Source organism: Equus przewalskii, chromosome 5, assembly GCF_037783145.1.
Source record: "Equus przewalskii isolate Varuska chromosome 5, EquPr2, whole genome shotgun sequence".
NCBI classification, from domain to species: domain Eukaryota; kingdom Metazoa; phylum Chordata; class Mammalia; order Perissodactyla; family Equidae; genus Equus; species Equus przewalskii.
This window is the reverse complement of record NC_091835.1, coordinates 66,741,625-66,759,597: the sequence shown is the minus strand read 5'-3', so window position 1 is coordinate 66,759,597 and position 17,973 is coordinate 66,741,625. Positions and strand designations below refer to the sequence as shown.

At 41.6% G+C, this 17,973-nt stretch overlaps 2 protein-coding genes across 13 annotated transcripts in view; one reads left to right on the top strand and one right to left on the bottom strand.

The window, feature by feature from the left end:
- PFKM (phosphofructokinase, muscle) overlaps positions 1-12,899 on the bottom strand; it is a 44,809-nt gene extending 31,910 nt beyond the window's left edge. The window contains exons 1-3 of one of the 7 annotated variants that reach the window (XM_070621134.1): positions 12,217-12,428; positions 10,233-10,323; positions 9,469-9,591 (exon numbers count right to left, since the gene is read on the bottom strand). In XM_070621134.1, coding sequence (XP_070477235.1) covers positions 9,469-9,591; positions 10,233-10,323; positions 12,217-12,225 — 223 coding nt within the window. In that variant the 5' untranslated portion in view covers positions 12,226-12,428. Of the gene's footprint in view, positions 1-9,468; positions 9,592-10,232; positions 10,324-11,111; positions 11,922-12,216 lie in introns of those variants that run through there. The other 6 variants (XM_070621137.1, XM_008513607.2, XM_008513608.2 and 3 more) reach the window with 6 other exon arrangements.
- SENP1 (SUMO specific peptidase 1) overlaps positions 11,463-17,973 on the top strand; it is a 50,079-nt gene continuing 43,568 nt past the window's right edge. For 2 of the 6 annotated variants that reach the window (XM_070621143.1, XM_070621141.1), the window contains exons 1-3: positions 11,463-11,602; positions 15,639-15,686; positions 17,139-17,269. In XM_070621143.1, the coding sequence (XP_070477244.1) occupies positions 15,683-15,686; positions 17,139-17,269 (135 nt within the window). In that variant the 5' untranslated portion in view covers positions 11,463-11,602; positions 15,639-15,682. Of the gene's footprint in view, positions 12,235-15,638; positions 15,687-17,138; positions 17,270-17,973 lie in introns of all 6 variants that reach the window. The other 4 variants (XM_008513604.2, XM_008513603.2, XM_070621142.1 and 1 more) reach the window with 2 other exon arrangements.

Below are 17,973 nucleotides of genomic sequence, written 5' to 3'. Positions count from 1 at the left end.
TGTAAATAGGCCTTTAGTAATGTGGTGCTAAGGTGTGAGGGGAGGGGAGGCATTCCATAGTCCTATGATTAGGTTTCAGTCTTTTACTGAGCCCATGCCTCTGGACTGTGAACTTCACAATAGTTTCTCTGGTTTTCTCTCCCCACTTAGGTGGGACAGGAGGGCTAGAGGGGGCTGGAGTCGGGTATTTCCCTTCCTCAGGTCAGTTAGTCTCTGATGATATCCCAGCAAGTTAGGCTCTACTTAACCAATTTCCCCTGAAAGCAAGACTTATTAAGAACAGAGTGCTCTGGTGTATTTCAAAATGGTTCCTTTCCTCCTTCCCCTGCCAGAAGCCTGAGGGGATTTTTCTCTAATATTTACTGTGGGTATCTGGTCGAGTTCCTGAAAGTAAATCTTCCAGGATTGTGGGGCCCCCTTTCGACTGGGTCTCCCTGTAGTTTTTAACTCCCAGAGTTGTCTGCATTGAGCTTCCAGCAATTTGTCAATTACGGTTCAGCTTTTCCTACCCCATTATTGGTTCCCAAGGAGGTTTCTGCTGGTGGGTCTCTGCTCAGGTAAGCCGTGATGAACTACATTCACCTCTCTCCAATTTAGGGGTGAGCAGTTTGCTCTGTGCCCTCCCCTCTCTTATGGATCCAAGAAGAGTTGTTAATTTTTCAATCTTTTCACTTTTACTTATTGTTAGGATAGAGTGGCGACTTCCAAGGTCCCTACATGGGGAACCAGAAAACAGAAGTCCAAATTAAACACTTTAAATGGGTGAATTTTATGATATGTGAATTATATCTCAATAAAGCTGTTTTAAAAACTTGAAAAAGAAAAAGCTGGAAAAGGCCCCCACACATTATGGGGTTTCTAACTCCAACATGAAGATAAAGGCTGAAACCTGAGAGTCAATCCATCCCTTCCCCCTCTACCTGCTGCCAACTCCGGTGTCTTCATTGAAAGTGTTCTTAATGTATTACTGCATTAAGGAGTCTACTTTAATTAGGTGAAGGCAAGGAAGCGTCGTTCAGTTACTCAAAGCCTTATCCCAAGACACCTGATCATGTGGATCCCTTTTTCTGTCCCAGGATCAGTCATCCTCAGGAGTTTCCAGAAAACTAAATGAGCACAAATCAAGAAAAAAATCATCTCAAAAGGCACCTAGCGAACCTTCAGGTCAGTTGGGGGTGGGAGTCCCAGAAAAGAAGAATTTTCTCAGACGTACTTAGGCCTCACCTATGGTTATCTTAGTGCAATCCCCGAACTTGAAGATGTTACTTTCTGCGAGTTAAACAGTAAAAACCAACACAAAATAGAGAGTAGCTAATGGAAGAAATATGTCATATTAACAAATGGCTGTAAATGTCTTCAAGATAAGAATCTGGACAAACCTCTATTCATTATTAATTCATTTATACATTGAACAAATATTTATTGAGGACTCATTATGTGCCAACCACCGTTCCAGGTACTGAGGTATAATAAGCACTCATGGAGTTTATAATCTAGAGGGACTATCAAAGTTTCATAGGAAGTTTACATTTCATTAGACCTGGGATATAATTGAAGAATTAACTCAATTAAAAATTTTAATGTATCAAATTCTTATGATACAAATACGCTAGTTGAAGATAAATGGAGAAAAACAAATAGGACCTGGATAGTAAGAATTTGGCAGTGTTTATTTAGTACTGTTTGAGAGAAAGACACCAATGCATACAAATATTGCAGCATTAGAGATATGGATGATATGATGAAACAGTGATACCTCCTTAAAAATGGATTTTCCTTAATTTTAATCCTAAACTCCAAGACAATACATTTTACTTATTCCTAATTTTCTGTTTATCAAACAACTTTTAAATTTCAAATATAGTTTCCCAGGAACCTTAATAACATGGAAGGGGCACTTTAGCTGGCAATGGTTGACTTATCTTACGAATCAAAATTTGGATGCATAATTTGATGGTGGACTGATGATAGGGAAAAATATTTGAAATCTGAGCAGTTCCAGAAAACATAGTATCTGTAAAATCCTCATCTCTCTAATGGGGGAGGCTGAGAAGCATCCCCTCAGGGCAGGGTGTTGGTGCATGAAGCCTACAGGTAAACACAGTATGATGACTATGGAAGAGTGTGTTGAAGAAGGGGTCTAAACACTGCCGTGCAAGCTAGGATGCCTAAGGAAAGCGTCAGGAGTAGCGTACAGCCTAGCAGAGTTGGAGGACCCAGAATCACAAGGGCAAAGCAGCAAGTTAGATAGTCAAAGGAGAGACAGCACCAACAAATTCTCAAGGCAACCAAACTAAGGCAGTATCTGAATTTATACTCATCCTAAGATTATTTTCATTGCTGGTATGGTTTAATGGGGCTGAAAAGAACACTCTGGGCCCTTCCTCTAGAGGAGAAAGCTAAAATGTCATGGGTTTGTACTGGAAAAGAACATGGGGCCCTCTGATAGGCTTCTCAAGAGGCCTTACATCCATTCTAATGACTCGAGTATAGGAATTAGCTAGGGTACTGCTGGAAATCTAGAACTTTGTCCAAAATATAATCATTTTCCTTCAGCTGTTGAGGTTGGTAGCTGGAATTCAAGATGTGACAGATTTTTGGGACCCCCTCTCCCTGGTCTAATAGGTGAATCCAGCAAGCAAACTGCATAGGCTTTAAGTCAGTACAATAGAAATCCATGGTTAAGCAGCCATGCACGCTATCTTCAGCTTGTGTCAAAATGACCTTTCAACCCCACACCTCATCACTGAAGACACCAGCTAGACAGATCCACAACAGGAAGAGATAAAGGGGTACCTCACTCTCGCATTTCCCAGCTGCATTTCTTAGAGATTGAGGGAATAATTAACCACGCTGGTCCTTGCCTCCCTCCACACATAGATAATGTCAGCATCTCTGAACTTGTTTGATGTATAACCAAGGAATTCTTCTTTATGTTACCTTCAATGTATTGTCTAGAGAAAAGCCCAGATGTACTCTATTCTTTTTCCTTTTTTTGCCATATATGAAATCTAGTCGTAAGTTTTTTTCTTTTCCTCTTCCCTGCATATACACTACTTTGAGAAAGAGATATAAGCTGTACTTCAACTCACACACCTTGGAGCAGTTCCTTCAGAGCACTTTGTTGACCTGTTTTCTTGGGGTTCGAACCCCTCATGTTGATTATTGAATAAACTCCTTCACTGATATCACCTAGACTCTTTATTTCAGTCAACAATGTTTAGGGGACTTGGCAGAGAGTGAGGGAAAAAAAGGACTGACCCCATAAGAAGGTCAGTTGGACTCAGAAAGCCATGTGATCAAATGCCACTATTCCTCCTACCTTGTACTACTTGGTGGTGGTCTTTCTTGTTTTCAGCATGTCAGGTAAAGCTAATGTGCACAGAGAGAGTAAAATGATCTCACCTAATATGTCATAACTTGGTACCAAGAATGAAAGTCATATTCTTTATATTGAGCCTCACTATACAGGAAGGGGTTTAGAAGGTCCTCTTAGGCTTCCCAGAGGTTTCCAGGTATCAGTCAGCTATTAGGATGTTGGCATGAAGTCCAGGCAAACAGTAGGGAGAAAAGTTATGATTATTATGAAAGAAGGCATTCTAGAGGAGAGAAGTATAAGATGTCTAAAGGGAACTCTGCAGTAGCTAGATACGAAGAGCACTTGAGTAAAGCAGCTGAGGTATTCTAAAGTTCCTGGTTCAGATGCTCTGACCATTAACCCTGTTAAGTAGTAGATAGGTAAATGAAGATGTAGAGAGCTTTAGACAGCACTCTCCAAAGCAGGATAAAATAGACATTACTGCCAGGAAGTTGAGTAGTTCACGAAGACAGAGGATCTCTTTGACAATGATTACCAATGGCTGGCAGAGATGGGGGGGCAATAAGGAGGATGTTGTATGCCATACTTACGAGTCCATTCACTACCACTAGGACATGTCATGACTACTGAGTGGGTACAAGATCTATTTAGACCGCTGTGATGAGAAGATGATGTTGATGATGCTAGTGATGGTGTGCCAGGACGTTTAGCAATGAGAAGTAGGTAGGACAGTCATCCAGGTGTGACTCTAACCCAGAAGAGCAGGAAATATCATACCATAGGTTTCATGTGTTCAGTCAACAAATCCTGAGCACCTATTACATGTTAGGCACTGTTCCAGACTCAAGGAGATCCAGGATGGGGGAAAAAACTGTCTGTCCTCATGGAGCTTACATTCTGGTGAGCAAAGCAGATAATAACTTAGTCAAGTAGTGATAAGGCTCTGATGAAGAATAAAGCATGGTAAAGAAGCAGAGTGACAAGGGTGCTATCTTAAGTAGGGTGGCCTGGAAAAACCTTGTTGAGATGACATTCTCAGAGGAGATCTGAATGAGAGAGAAAACCATGCTACCACTTGAAGGGACATTTTCAGATAGGGAGAATAGCACATGCAAAAGTTCTGAGTCAGGAACAAGCAGGAGTGTCATACCAGAGGAGCACCAAGTTTCTTTTGGACTAGAACCAGAATAGCAAATGGGCTACAATGACTTCATGGGTTGATGTTGTGGAGCATATGCAGCAATTAGGTATGGGCCTCTCTCTGGGTTGAAACAAATTTCTCTGTGGTCCTCTCACTTCTATACTACCTCTGGATTTAATGTAGCCATTACTTGGCTAATATTCTATTACCTGTTTTCCTCCATTAAAATGTAAGCTCCATGAGGACAGACCATGGGTATAGGCATGAAGTCACTGTCTGCACTGGAAAGCCATCTTTAGCTCTAGCTGGGATTGGATGACCTATGAAGATAGAGCAGCCTCTACTAGCCACTAATATTAAAGTTTCTGACACAGGGTACTGGCTTAAGACAATGTGCCTCAGTTCCAGTCCAGCAGATACCTGTCAGAAATGCAAATTATTGGGCCTACTGAATCAAAAACTCTGGGGGTGGGGCACAGCAATGTGGTTTAACAAGTCCTCTAGGTTATTCTGATGCATGATAAAGGTTGAGAACCATCGTTCTAAGCTGGGGAGGTTCGAAAACACCATCACTTGAAGAATAAATCTGCACTCCTCAAAGGCGTGGATGGCTTCAAAGGTGTCATTTCCACCTATTAGGATCAACTTCTTGAGAAAGCTAGCTCAAGGAAGAGGTCACAGGTAACAAGATGACTCCTACTGCAGGTTGAAGGTACCACTTTCAAGTCTTCAGGGCAGAAGTAAAGAAACTCTTCAGCTGAAGTATGCAGCCTCAAGCTTGGACCAGATAAACTTATTTAAAGAATTAAGCTTTTGGGGATATCAAAGCAGAGAAGACGATCATTATATAAGACAATCCTGGGAGTCTTCCACTTCAAACATGCTAACACCTCATCAGGCATAATGTGGAAGGCTCAGCTGTTTAGTAAGTTCATGGTCTAAGGAATATACCTTTAGTCTCTTAAATACATTTCCCTGGCTTAAGTGAGAAGGAGTTTAATAGGGGACTACCCAGAGTAAGGTGGTCCAAGAGCATATATAAGATCATCTCCATTAATCAATGGAAGATGAAAAAAGTGTTCCACAAGTCTACTGGTATCCTTGCATATATGACTGGAAGAAGAGCACCTATAAGGCTATTTTCCCACTCAATGATCTTCCCAATTCAGTTGACATTATAAGAGGATGAGAGTTTTAGCTTCAGGAAAACTCAAGTTCTCTGGAGCTGGTCCTGGAAGGTTGGGATCAGGAGGTCAATACCGAATGGTGATTAAGACAATCTTGATAGAGGCAGAATTCCCACTGATTTTCCTTCACCAAGAGTACAGGTTCTTGGATCACTATAACATAGCATCTCTATAAGGAGAATCTTGTCTCTGATGCACAAAGCAAGTATACCTGCTTGGAAGGAACTGGGGTGTGGGCAGCAATCATCTCTACATATCAGTTGCAATCAGTGTTGGAGTAACTTTTCATCGTGGTATGCACAAACCACCTAGGTGTGAGTGTACTGTCAAAGGAACAGAAGGGTGGTGGGGGCATGGACAATGCTGATGACAGATAGCCTAGATGAAGTAAGGTTTTATGCTTCCGGGGAGAAACTGTGAACAGGTGGCAGATGGGTGTAACATTACTATCTTGGCATGCTCCCCAATTTGCAGCCCAATAAGAAGTAGTCTCAGGCGTCACAGATTACCCAAGGCAGGTTGCCCATCAGTGAACACGAGAAGTTTATGCACAGGAGAGACTTCAGGTCTAGTGGGCAGGTAAATTTGCTGGAGCAGAGCCTGGCCCACAAAGCTGCCTGCTGCCCCTGAGCCTTTGTCCTAGAGGTAGTTTCCTCACACTCTTGGCTATCTGGGAATGCTAACCACTTCTTTTTTACAAACGTTAGGGGCCTAGATGACTCACTGCCTTGCTGTGCCCCAATGCAGGACCAAATGGCTTCCTTATGTTGGGAATCGATCCTCTATAGGCCAGATACACACACACACACACACACACACACACACACACACACAGGCAGAGTTGTCTGTACCGATGGGCAGGGAGTTGGAGAAAATAGCAGCTGCAGCTGCTTCCCTGCCAGGTGTGAGACTAGAAACAAAATGTATTCCATTTTTCTTGAGGACTAGAGCTCAGCATCTCTCTATATAGCTTCACTTAGAGCAAGGAGCAGAACGTCCAGGAGGGAGTCCCTATAAATTTTTCAGGCTGTCAGCAACAGCAGAGGGACATCAGGCCAGGGTTTTGGGGTGTTTTGGCATCAGTAGCTCTTGGCTCATCTCTGCTAATCATGCTATTTGATGGCATGACTTCCTTACTCCTGCCCTATAGGGCTGCATTGCCTAGATGTGAGGAATGGAGCAAGGCAGTGGCATTATCCATTCCACCAGAGCAGATAACCACTCTTGTCCCCTCTAATCCATACTCAAGCCAGGACCTTAAACGATCTTTTGAAAACCCAAATATGACCTGTCACTCTTCAGTGATTTCCCATAGCTCAGGAGTGGTAGGAACTAGAAGGCATAGCATGATTTGGCTCTTACACTAATCTTATAGTTCACTCTCCAGCTACTCTTCCCATCACACAAGTCGTACAGGCCTTCTCTATTCTTCCAATGAGCCAAACTCCTTCTCCTTTCAGAGCCTATCGTCCCTTTTTCCAGAAGGCTCTTCTTCCCCTGTTGCCTGGCTAATGAATACACACCTCTCAGGTCTTCCTGAGAAAGGGTTTTTCTGCCTTCTCAGGCCAGATTAGGTCCCCTGTTTCACATTCTGATTACATGGCATTATTTTCCTTCATTGCACTAGCACCATTCTAGAAATCTAACCACGTGTGAGTATGTGATCACTCTCTGACTCTCACAAGACTATAAACGTCATGAAGGAAGGCAGTGTACCTGTTTTGTTTACTACTTTATTCCCAGCGCCAAGTACAGTGCCTGACACAGTATGTACTCAACAAATTTTCTTGGAAGAAAGGAAAAGAAGGAGGGACAGGAGGAAGGAAAGGGGGGGAAGGAAGGAAGAAAGAAGGAGGGAATGAAAGAGGGAAGCAGGCAAGGACAAAGGCAGAAAAGAAGGAATGGAGGTACCAGTAGGGCTAATTGGGATGATATTTGCTTCTCCATCTCTAGTGGGAAAGCTGGAAGGGTTAAATGTAGCTCTTACCTGCAGCCTCAATGCTTAAAGGCAGAAGTTTAACATCAGAATTTTGTCCATGAGGTAATGCTGAGTTCAAACCACAGAAGCAGGTCCAAATGGATCATCAGAGCAAAGGGGGTCTGAGATGAGTATTAGGTATAGAGCAAAATGAGAACGGGAAAAGAAGAGGAGGGAAAATAAGAAATAATCTATACAAATTCAGGAAACTGTAGGACAAGGCCATCAGCTGGGCTTATTTCTTGAACCTAGCAGCTTTTTATGCATGGGCAAAGCAAGTCTGATTAAAGGGACACAGACCACACACAATTGCCATATATAGATGTATATTGCTCCAAAAACTTTTTTGTTATTCTTCTATATAAGCCATTTTCTTGTGAGTCTGGTTAACTCTGTGTACACTATTAAGACTGAGTTAAGTTAGAGTTTATGTCATTTCAAAGCTTAGGACTGGATCTTGGGCCATGGTGCCCTGCCTACATGCTGGAGCTCAGTGAAGCTCTGCCTGAGCAGTCAGAGCTCCCTTTCTACATCTCCATGGCATCCTCCTTTGAAATTCAACATTTAGGAAGGCAACCATACTAGCCCTACACCACCAACAGTGAAATTCAACATTTTGAACCAAAGTTATCAAGCTCTTAACTTACACAATGTCTCATCTCCATTCTCGTTCGTCAGCTTCTGAGGGACAGGGAAAGTGTTTTCTCATCTCCTACTGAGCCCAGTACAATGACTTCAAATAGTAAGTGCTCAAAAATTATTGAATAAATATTGCTATATATTTCATAAGTTCTGGGAGTGATGACTCCAATGAATTTAACTTTTTGAGGAAAACTCCTTTAGACCTGAATTCATTCTGAAAATATAAGGAGCTGGACTAAATAATCTCTAAGACATTTCCAAACTATAAACTACTGGGACAACGATAAGGTTATGTCATATATTTTTTTTCAGTCTCTCTATCATTTCTACTATATTATTGGGCACATAGTGGGAACTCAATAAATATTTGCAGTAAGCTGACTCCAATATAGATGTACTTGAGTTGAGAAGAAACACAAAGATGTGTTTCTGAAGTTTCACATAAACTGCTTATGAGTTGAACACTACTTAAAATACACAAGAGAAATTTGTTATTAAATGGATTCCTAAGGTGAACTTTTCATTTTTTTATAATTACCACTTTTTTTTTTCTGGGAAAGATTCACCCTGAGCTAATACCTGTTGTCAATCTTCCCCTATCTTTTTTTTTTTTTTTTCCTCCCCAAAGCCCCAGCACATAGTTGTATACTCTAGTTGTAAGTCATTCTAGTTCTTCTATGTGAGCCACCGCCCCAGCATGGCAACTGACAGATGAGTGGTGCGGTTCCGTGCCCAGGAACCAAACCTGGGCTGCTGAAGCAGAGCATGCTGAACTTTAACCACTAGGCCTTTAGGGCTCACTCATAAGGTGAACATTTTTTACAATATTTGGAATCACTGTGTAATATAATAACTCCTTAATTTAATCCTCACATTTTTACTTATCAAGGTTGCTGATAATAGGATAAACCAGATTAGTAGCTTATAGTTATGAGGGAGCCAGTTGACTTACTATGGACTAAATTAAGCTATTCCTCATAGAGAAAGTGTCCCTCTTTCTATAGTTTCCTAGATGATCTCCTCTCTCTCTCTCTCTCTCTCACACACACACACACACACACACACACACATATACTTTCTACCTTGTGTCTTAACTCATAAATTTTGTAGGTCTATTCTAATTTATAATGCTGGGCATAAACTTTTCATTTTCCAATACTCCTGTCCATATTCCTCCCCCTTGTTTAACCACATGCCTCACCATTTTTCAAAACATGTATGCCTTCCATGGTGTCTGGAGCATCCATAGTATCTAGAATCTTCGAGGCGTCTGTCTCAGGTGGTGGCTTTTGTATGAGCATGCTGGAAGTTGAAGCTTCCCCAGCTGAGAAGCAATACCTCTAGGTCACCCTCAAGGAGGGATTCAGGGAAGGGAGTGCTCTTTATTCTCTTATTTTCTCTATGACTCTCAGCTGTCCAGGGCCTTTTCCCCACTAATCCAATGAAAAATTAGTGAACTGACAACTCTTCTTAACAACAATCTTACTTCAAAATGTTCTACTCCTTTCACATAAATGGGGGGAAAAGCAAAACACACAACTAGATACTTTGAGACTGGGGTGGAAGAGAAGGCCATTTTTGGGGCGGACTCTATTTATCTCTTTTGAAGAGTCAATTGCAATGGTGACAAGGACGCCCACAGATGAGCCAGGAAAGGTTGAAATAATTCACAAAGGACAGGCAAATCAACTACCAGGTCATGGGCTATACATTTTGTTCTCCTTCAACTCTCAAGTCCTCCTTATCTTACTCCCACATACCAGGCCAAAAATCTCACCAAAATCTACTTGTACAAGGAAAAGACACGATTCAGTGACAAATACTTTATCATAGTGGAGATGGAATAAACAAGGTCAGCTGACCCCTAAAGACTGTCTTTACACTAGTAATTCTCACATCCTGTATTGAGACTTCCTGCAAGAGAACCCAATCTGTCACTGGAGTATTATCAGGAGACAATGGTACCTGTTCTCTGAGGAGTCCTGACTAATTGGCGAGATTGAATCACACACATGAAAAATTTCAGATGTAATTCCTCTTTACGCATGGCTGTCTCCTGGAAATAGAGACAGAGTTTAATCCAAATGAACATATCTGTGGAACAATTAAGATGGACAAAACTGACATGGACCAGGTATGCTCAATACTAATGGGCCTTAGGAATTGACAGTATAAAATATCAGCATATAAAGTGATACAAATAATCTACTTTTATATAGTTGACAGGGCAGGATCCCCTGAACTGGGTAAGCGTCTCCTTTTTCCAGCTGCTGAAAGTATCTAAAAGGCTGGGGGCTTCCAGAGGCTTCCCTTCTTCAGTCTGAGCTCAGATTGTGCCTGTCATCTGGCTCTAGAATGCCTGCTCAGAAGCATTTCTCCAAGACTTTTACACAGAGCCCATCAAGTTGAAGGGCCTCGTAAACAGTCTGAATGAACAGACATATTACTTCCCATTATTTTCTCTTAAAACATATGACAGATTACAGGTCAGTCAGTTCAGTTCCAGGAAAACACCAGGACCATTTAGTTCTTCACAGGTCAGATTCCTGGGTCCTTTCCTATTTTCACTCAGAAAAGTAAATAGCTTTTCTCACACCTCTGCCCGTGTTTCAAACTCCTCCAGGGTTCTGGAAGGTTACCTGTTTCCAGAGTCTAACCTAAGCCAATCCCAAACTGCTTCCCCCCTCCCCCCCGGAATAGTCAATCAAGCATAACATGGTGCAAAGAGTATAGGACTGCCGGTTAAGAAACTTGTTTCCTAGTCCCATATCTGCGATGCACTTTCTAACTCTGGGAAATAACTTCACTTCTCTGAACCTGTCAGACTAAAATATCTCCAATAACCTCTACCAGCAGTAAGATCTGGGATTCTCAATAAAACACGATATAGCCTGGGCTCGATTTAGCTCTCAGGTCAAGGCGGCCAACATATTCCCGCAGATCAAGAGCCACAATGAGAAGCTGCCATGGCAACTGGAGGGTAAGGAAATCGCTGGGCGGAACCAGAAAGCGGAGGGTGAGGGAGTCGAGGGAACAGAGAAAAGCGAAGGACGAAGGGCACACTAACAAGAAAAAGCTCAAACTGAAAAGGGAACAGCGAAATTATGACTACAGCCTTAGATGCTCCCTTGGCTTCTCCGGCCTCGCCACACTGCGCAGGCGTTCCGGCGGTCCTCAACTCTGCTCTTTGACCTACCGCCCCACCCCCCCCTCCTCCGCGGCCACCTAGCGGCTCTTCCGGTGTTGTGGAGGCGGTTCCGGTTCGCGGCGGTTCCCGGGTTTTGCGTTCCGCGCCCGGCCGGAAACCCCTTCGCATAGCAGCCGGTTCCGGTTCGGTGAGTGGCGGCGGGAAGCTGGGGGAGGGGTGAGGATGGAGGGAGCCTGGGCCGGGAGGCAGTGCCGGTCCGGGCCCGGCAGCCTGGGTTGGGCTGGGCGGAAGCGGGGATTCCTGTGGGGACGGCGCTTTTTCCTCTGCCCCGCCCCCTGGGACCACCTCCCCTCCCCCCTGCTGTCGGCCGCCCGCGACGGGGTCGGCGGCCGTTAGCTAGGCTTCTCGAGGCCGTTCCTTCAGGCCGCCTTCTCCCGGGCGGGAGAGAGGCCGTGTCCCTGTCGCTCCCGCAGGCCCCAGCTCCGCGCCCAGCCCCGCTTGCGGGGAGAGGGCCGGTTGGGATTTCGGGGCTTTCCCGCCAGAGCAGCGTCTTCTCTCAAGGGAAGGCTGTTTCCGCCGGGAAGCTCGGCTTTCTGTTACACCTGCTTCGCCTCCCGCCTTCCGTGAGACCTGAACGCTATTCCTCAGCTACTTCGGCGTCTCACGTAAACATTGCTCCAACTCTTTTACTCTGTGGTGTCTCCCTGAGCTGTGATATCGCTAGTGCCACCAGCAGAAAGAAACGTCCGGACCCTCCTGCCCAGGTTATGAAAATCCCCTTAACGGCCCCCGTTTGCTTACCTGGCTCATCGCCTCCCGGTAATTCCCTTGAACCGTCCCTCTCTTGGTGAACCCCAACGTGATCTCTCTGGATGTCTGTCCAGCTTCTCCTGAGCTTGGTGATTTCTGTTTATCGGCGCCTCTGCAGTATTTCCACTATCTTGTGGGCAATAACTTGCTCCTTTATCGCTTTCAAGTCAGCCTTGTTAAAGTCATTTCACTTCACGTTTGGTACACTTACTATATTTGGGGTGGTGGTGATTCTTGTAAAATTTGTATAAAGCCTTTCCATAGGCTACCAACTATCTGACTTGGGGTCCTTGTTCTAATTGGGTGTTCTGGATGGAGTAGGTGGCATCGTCTCCTAAATCTTTATAAAGATAGTTTGTGTGAAGGACTCGTGTTGAAATACAGATTACACTGAATTTGAAATTACAGTTAAAGTGAAACCTTAAGCATCTTTTTAAGCATGATCCCTTAACCTTCTAACAATTTAGAGACTCCCTTCCTTTTTTTTTCCCCTCTAGTCCCTTTTTGGAAGCCTCATTCATTTTTATCTTGAGAAGCCTCATGCATTTTTACCTCATTTCAATTAATTATCCTGACTGCAAAGATGGTCTTCATCTCCCCGGTCTGATGAGTTAAGTCTAGAGGGATCGAATAGATTAAAATACAGGTTCTGCTACTTCAGGCGAAGGTGATGTAACTCTTGGCTACTGCTTTGAAGTGTTACCTTTTCTTCCCACGACTCCCACATCTCCTACCCATTGCACCAGTTTTATTGTTTTGCTGTGTCTGTTTATGGATCTGGCTTCCCCCAGTAGACAGTGAGCTGCTCAGCAGCAGTGACCAGTTTTTACTCATCTTTGTATCCCCAATGCCCTGCGTATAGTTAGTGCACAGTAAGTGTTTGTGTAGGAAAGAAGTTGAATACTTAGTGTTAAAGTGTTTGAGTGTTACAGTGTTTAAAGTGTTAAAAGACCAATTGAGAGAGGTTACATGTAAAAATATGAAAAACAGAAACAAATACATGATGATATAATACAAACTGTATCACATACATGATTGTTTTCCGGGTTTCAGAGTAGGGTGTTTCACATGATCACATCCACACCCTTCTCCTATCACAAATTATTCCAACCACATCTTGGTCCTGGATAAAGCTAACTGCACAATGCCTCTCCTCAATCTATGTTTTCTAGTAACTTCATCATAGCTGTAAACATTCTCTTTTATAATCACCTCTTTGAATATATGTAAGCTTGTAAATGTTTTACCATACTTGTTACATTCTGTTGCTTTCAGGACTTTGCCATCTCTTTTTTTCTTTCAGATTTCCTATTATCTTGTGTTCAGCTACTAACCTGACTTCACCTGAATACCTGTAACTGCATATGTTCTTTCAGTAAATTAAATGACCCATGTGAACTAGGAAATGAGTTGTTAGAATACTTTTCTTAAAAGCAAAATATTCTTATGCTTGCAAGAATTTTGTGGCATCAGAGATTCCAGATCCAGCATTTCATGTTGAATCTTGGGGTAGAATATCCCTTCTCCCAGTGTAATTGCAAAGTGGCAAAAGGAAAGTACCATAAGCATGCTGAAGAAGGTGGATATATTTGTATTAAAATGTAAATGTGGGGCTTTTTTTTTTTTTTGAGGAAGATTAGCTCTGAGCTAATATCTGCTGCCAATCCTCCCCTTTTTGCTGAGGAAGACTGGCCCTGAGCTAACATCCGTGCCCATCTTCCTCTACTTTCTATGTGGGATGCCTACCACAGCATGGCTTTTCCCAAGCGGTGCCATGTCCGCACCCGGGATCCGAACCGGCGAACCCTGGACTGCCGAAGCAGAACGTCCGCACTTAACCACCCCGCCAACGGGCTGGGCCCTAAATGTGGAGCTTTAATTATTAAAATTATAAATCAGTGTGGATTCCCCAGAGTTAGCTAGTAGTTACTTTTATCTTGCCAAAGTGTATGAATCCTTGAATGAGGATGTGTTAAAGGATGTGAAGTTTTGTGGTGTTTATTGAAAAGCACATTTGCTTGGGAGTTAGGATGGCTGGATTTTTGTCTTCCTTTTGACCTGTGTGATTTCAAGCAAGTCACTTAATCCCTCTGGACATAATCTCTAAAATTCTTCGATTTCTTGCTTACTCCCCTCTTCCCATCTATCTTAGCAGTGCAAAGGAGGTTAACATGGGATTGTTCTACTAGGCACCAGGCTTTTAAATTGACATTCTTAATACAACAAAAAAGACTAGTGATGACAATTGTTAAATGGCCTGAAAGAGTGAAATAGGAAAAAGCCACTGCTGTTTTATTGGTTGATAGGATTTTTTTTTCCTTAATCTGGGACCCAGGGAATTCTACTTTATTTATTAAAAATGAAAGAAAGGGAAAGAAAAACCTGGAGAATTTCTATGTAGAAGCCTTTGGTTAAGTTAAGCATTTGGAAACATTTGAGACCTAAATCTAAGATTTAAATTCTTTGGGAGTCCTCCCTGGCAAGACTAGGTAATCAGATGATTACTCTACTTAATCAGTAGCTGCGCCAAGAAAAGCTCAAGCAGCCGTCCTTAGTGTGCACACTTCATTATTGGGACTATAAAGAATACCTGTTATCATCATCCAGTCTCAGCAAATTGAAGCCCTGATATTGCTACGTAGTTGACGAAGTGTTCAGTCTTTTAAAAGTATGGTGATAAGTCAGATTATGAAAATATACAAGTGTGACTATTACCATCCCTCGTCTCCTCCTCATGGAAATCTGCCAAGAAGCATGTGTGCCAAGGGTATGTTTATTAAACTATTCCCGGCAACTAGGCCTTTAACTTCCCTTTTCTGTGAAAATTAGATACATTAGAGGAGGAAATAATTTCATATAGCAAAGAGGCTTTGATTTGTAGCAGTTTGATTAATGATAAGGGAGAAAGTACTTAGTGCAACTGAGAAGTATTCCTTGATTGTCCTCAGAATATTTGGCCGCTGAGTAAGACGTATGGAAGAGAAGTGTCAATAGGACCACCACAAGATCTATGACTTGTGTATAAAATGGTTTAGCGTGAAGTAATAGAGCAATGGATTTGGAAGAATTTCTAGGTTATAATTTCAGAGTAGTCACTAACTAACTTTATGACCATATGCAAATTAATCTCCAAAAGTTTGACTCGTCCAGCTTACTTCTTGCTGTAATACTCTCTGATTCTGTGGATAGTCCGTAATTGCTGTTTAGTATAGCATGGGTTACAGAAATGCTTAGAACTACCTCAGGCTAGTTTTAGTTTCCATTCACTTCCCATCAAGTCAGCTTTCCTTACCACCTTATATTTTTCTCCACTAAGAATACAAATATCACTTGTGAATGGCTTCCTGTTGTATAATTATTTGAAATAGATGTTTCAGAATGTAACATTTCTGTTTTCTTTCTTTTTTTTACAGGACTTTGTATCTTTGCTAAAGTCAGTGATGTGAAAAGACCTGACATGGGTAAGACTAACTGTGAACTATTCCTTCAATCTTTTAGTTACTCTGATTAATTAAGCTGGAGTGAAAGAATGGGTTTTCCTAACATTTTCAGTATTTGCATCTTTGTGCTTAACAATAATTTTAAGGGAGATCTCATGCTAATTATGTATACCAAACAATTTTCTTTTGGTTGGAACATTGTTTATAGTGTCATTTGGGAGCATTTTCTCATTCCTTGTATTGAGAAAGCTAAATACACACTAGCAAACATTTACTATATGCAAGGCCCTGTTTTAAGTGCTTAAAATATATTAATTCATTTAATATTTAAAATTGCCTTGCAAGGGCACCTAATAGTACCTACAATATAGGTACTGTTATTATCTCCATTATGTCAACAAGGAAACTGAGACCCAGAGGTTAAGAAACTTGGCTAGGGTCACACAACTATAAGTGGCAGCGCCAGGATTTAAACTCAGGCAGCCTGGTTCCAGAGTCCTTGTTCTTTAGCACCATGTTATACTGCCTTCTATATGATAAATTGTTTGAATAAGGTAAATTTTTCATTTCATTTAGCTAGTGGCATTGAGAATTAATTGTGAGTGGAACGTTTTCCACTATTCATAGTATTTTTATGTCTGTAAAGGGGATCGATACAGGTCAGGACTAGTAGCCAATTTAGGAATAAGTTGAAAAATTTGTGCAGTTAGATCTTATGACATCCCATACGCTCCTTTTAAATTCACATTGGTCGTCTCTCTACTTTCTGTTTTTCCCTTTTGCTTAGTCTACCTTCTCTCTCCCCTGGTTGGTTGTTTCCCTTTTCTGTCATTGCTGATGCCAGTGTAAGTCACTGAGTTCCCTTACTCTCATTCGTTCCTATATAGTTCTTTTATAGTAACAAAGGTCTCAAAAATGGTTTTAAAGTAAGTTTCTGCCATAGTGATTTAGTAATTGAGCTGATATCTGTTAAGAGCTATATAAATAAATTATGCTTTTTGCTGAAAAAAATTTGCACTTGGGTAAATTTTTACAGCACCTTTCTGAGTTAAAACAGAAAATAAATCAATGTTAACAGTGTTTATGTCTGAATGGTGAAATTTTTTCCCCGTGTTTTTAATATTTAAGATTTTTTCCCCACAGTTAAAACATTCAGAAATTTCTTTTGGGAAAATTGCATTGTTTTTAAAACTTTGAATTAAGCTCTTTTTATACTAGTACAAATTTTGAACTATTTGGTAGATGATCTCAGTGAATTCCAAATGAGCCATTTTCTGCACATGGACACCTTTTTTTTGACAATGACATTTTGAGATTTCTTGCCAGTGGTTAGTTATGAAGGAGAGGTTTTGTTTGACTGTAGAGTGTAGAGATATTCTTGGGGAAGCATTGTTATTAGGTGAAAATGTGATTCATGGGAAAGTAGTTCCTGAGGAATTATGTGACTTGAACTAATCTGGACTCTTTCCCCAGATGATATTGCTGATAGGATGAAGATGGATGCTGGAGAAGTAACTTTAGTGAACCACAACTCCATATTCAAAACCCATCTCCTGTCACACACAGGTTTTCCAGAGGACCAGCTTTCACTTTCTGACCATCAGGTTAGGAATAGTTTTCTTCTGTTAATTATATTACCTTTTTAAAATCAATAATTTTGGTGTTTGGAATTCTATTTGATATATTAAAGTTAAGACAAGAACTAGGCTGTGCATGAGTTCTTTGAGAACTGTGCCTTTTAGAAAACTCTGTATTATTCCTCTGAATATTACAGTTACCAATACACAGATTAGTGTTCTTTCAACCTAGTGTCTAAAAAATGCTGAGCATTAAATGGGGGTAAATATGTAAATATACAGTAGCTCTGAGATTTCTCTGTGCTATAAAGCTTAGTTTCTGAAAGGACCAGCAGCAGCAGCATCACCCGTGAGCTTGTTAGAAATGCAGAATCTCAGGCTTTACCCCAGACCTACTGAATCAGAATCTACATTTTAAAAATTCTCCAGCTGATTTATATGCGCATTAAAATTTGAGGAGCACTATTAATAAAGCAGTCTTTCTCAGGAGGAAAGCCATTACTGATTTGGATGAGACAATTCTTTGCTGTGTGAATCTGTCCCAACTATAGCAGAATGTTTAGCAACCTTGGCCCCTGGGCACTAAATACCTGTAGCATCTGCCCCCAGTAATCATTCTGATAACTGAATATCTACAGATTTCCAGATTTATACTGGAGTGCAGCACTAACCCTGATTAAGAACTATCTCTGTAAATTTATCAAAAGAATCAAAAACAGGTTGATTTTGTC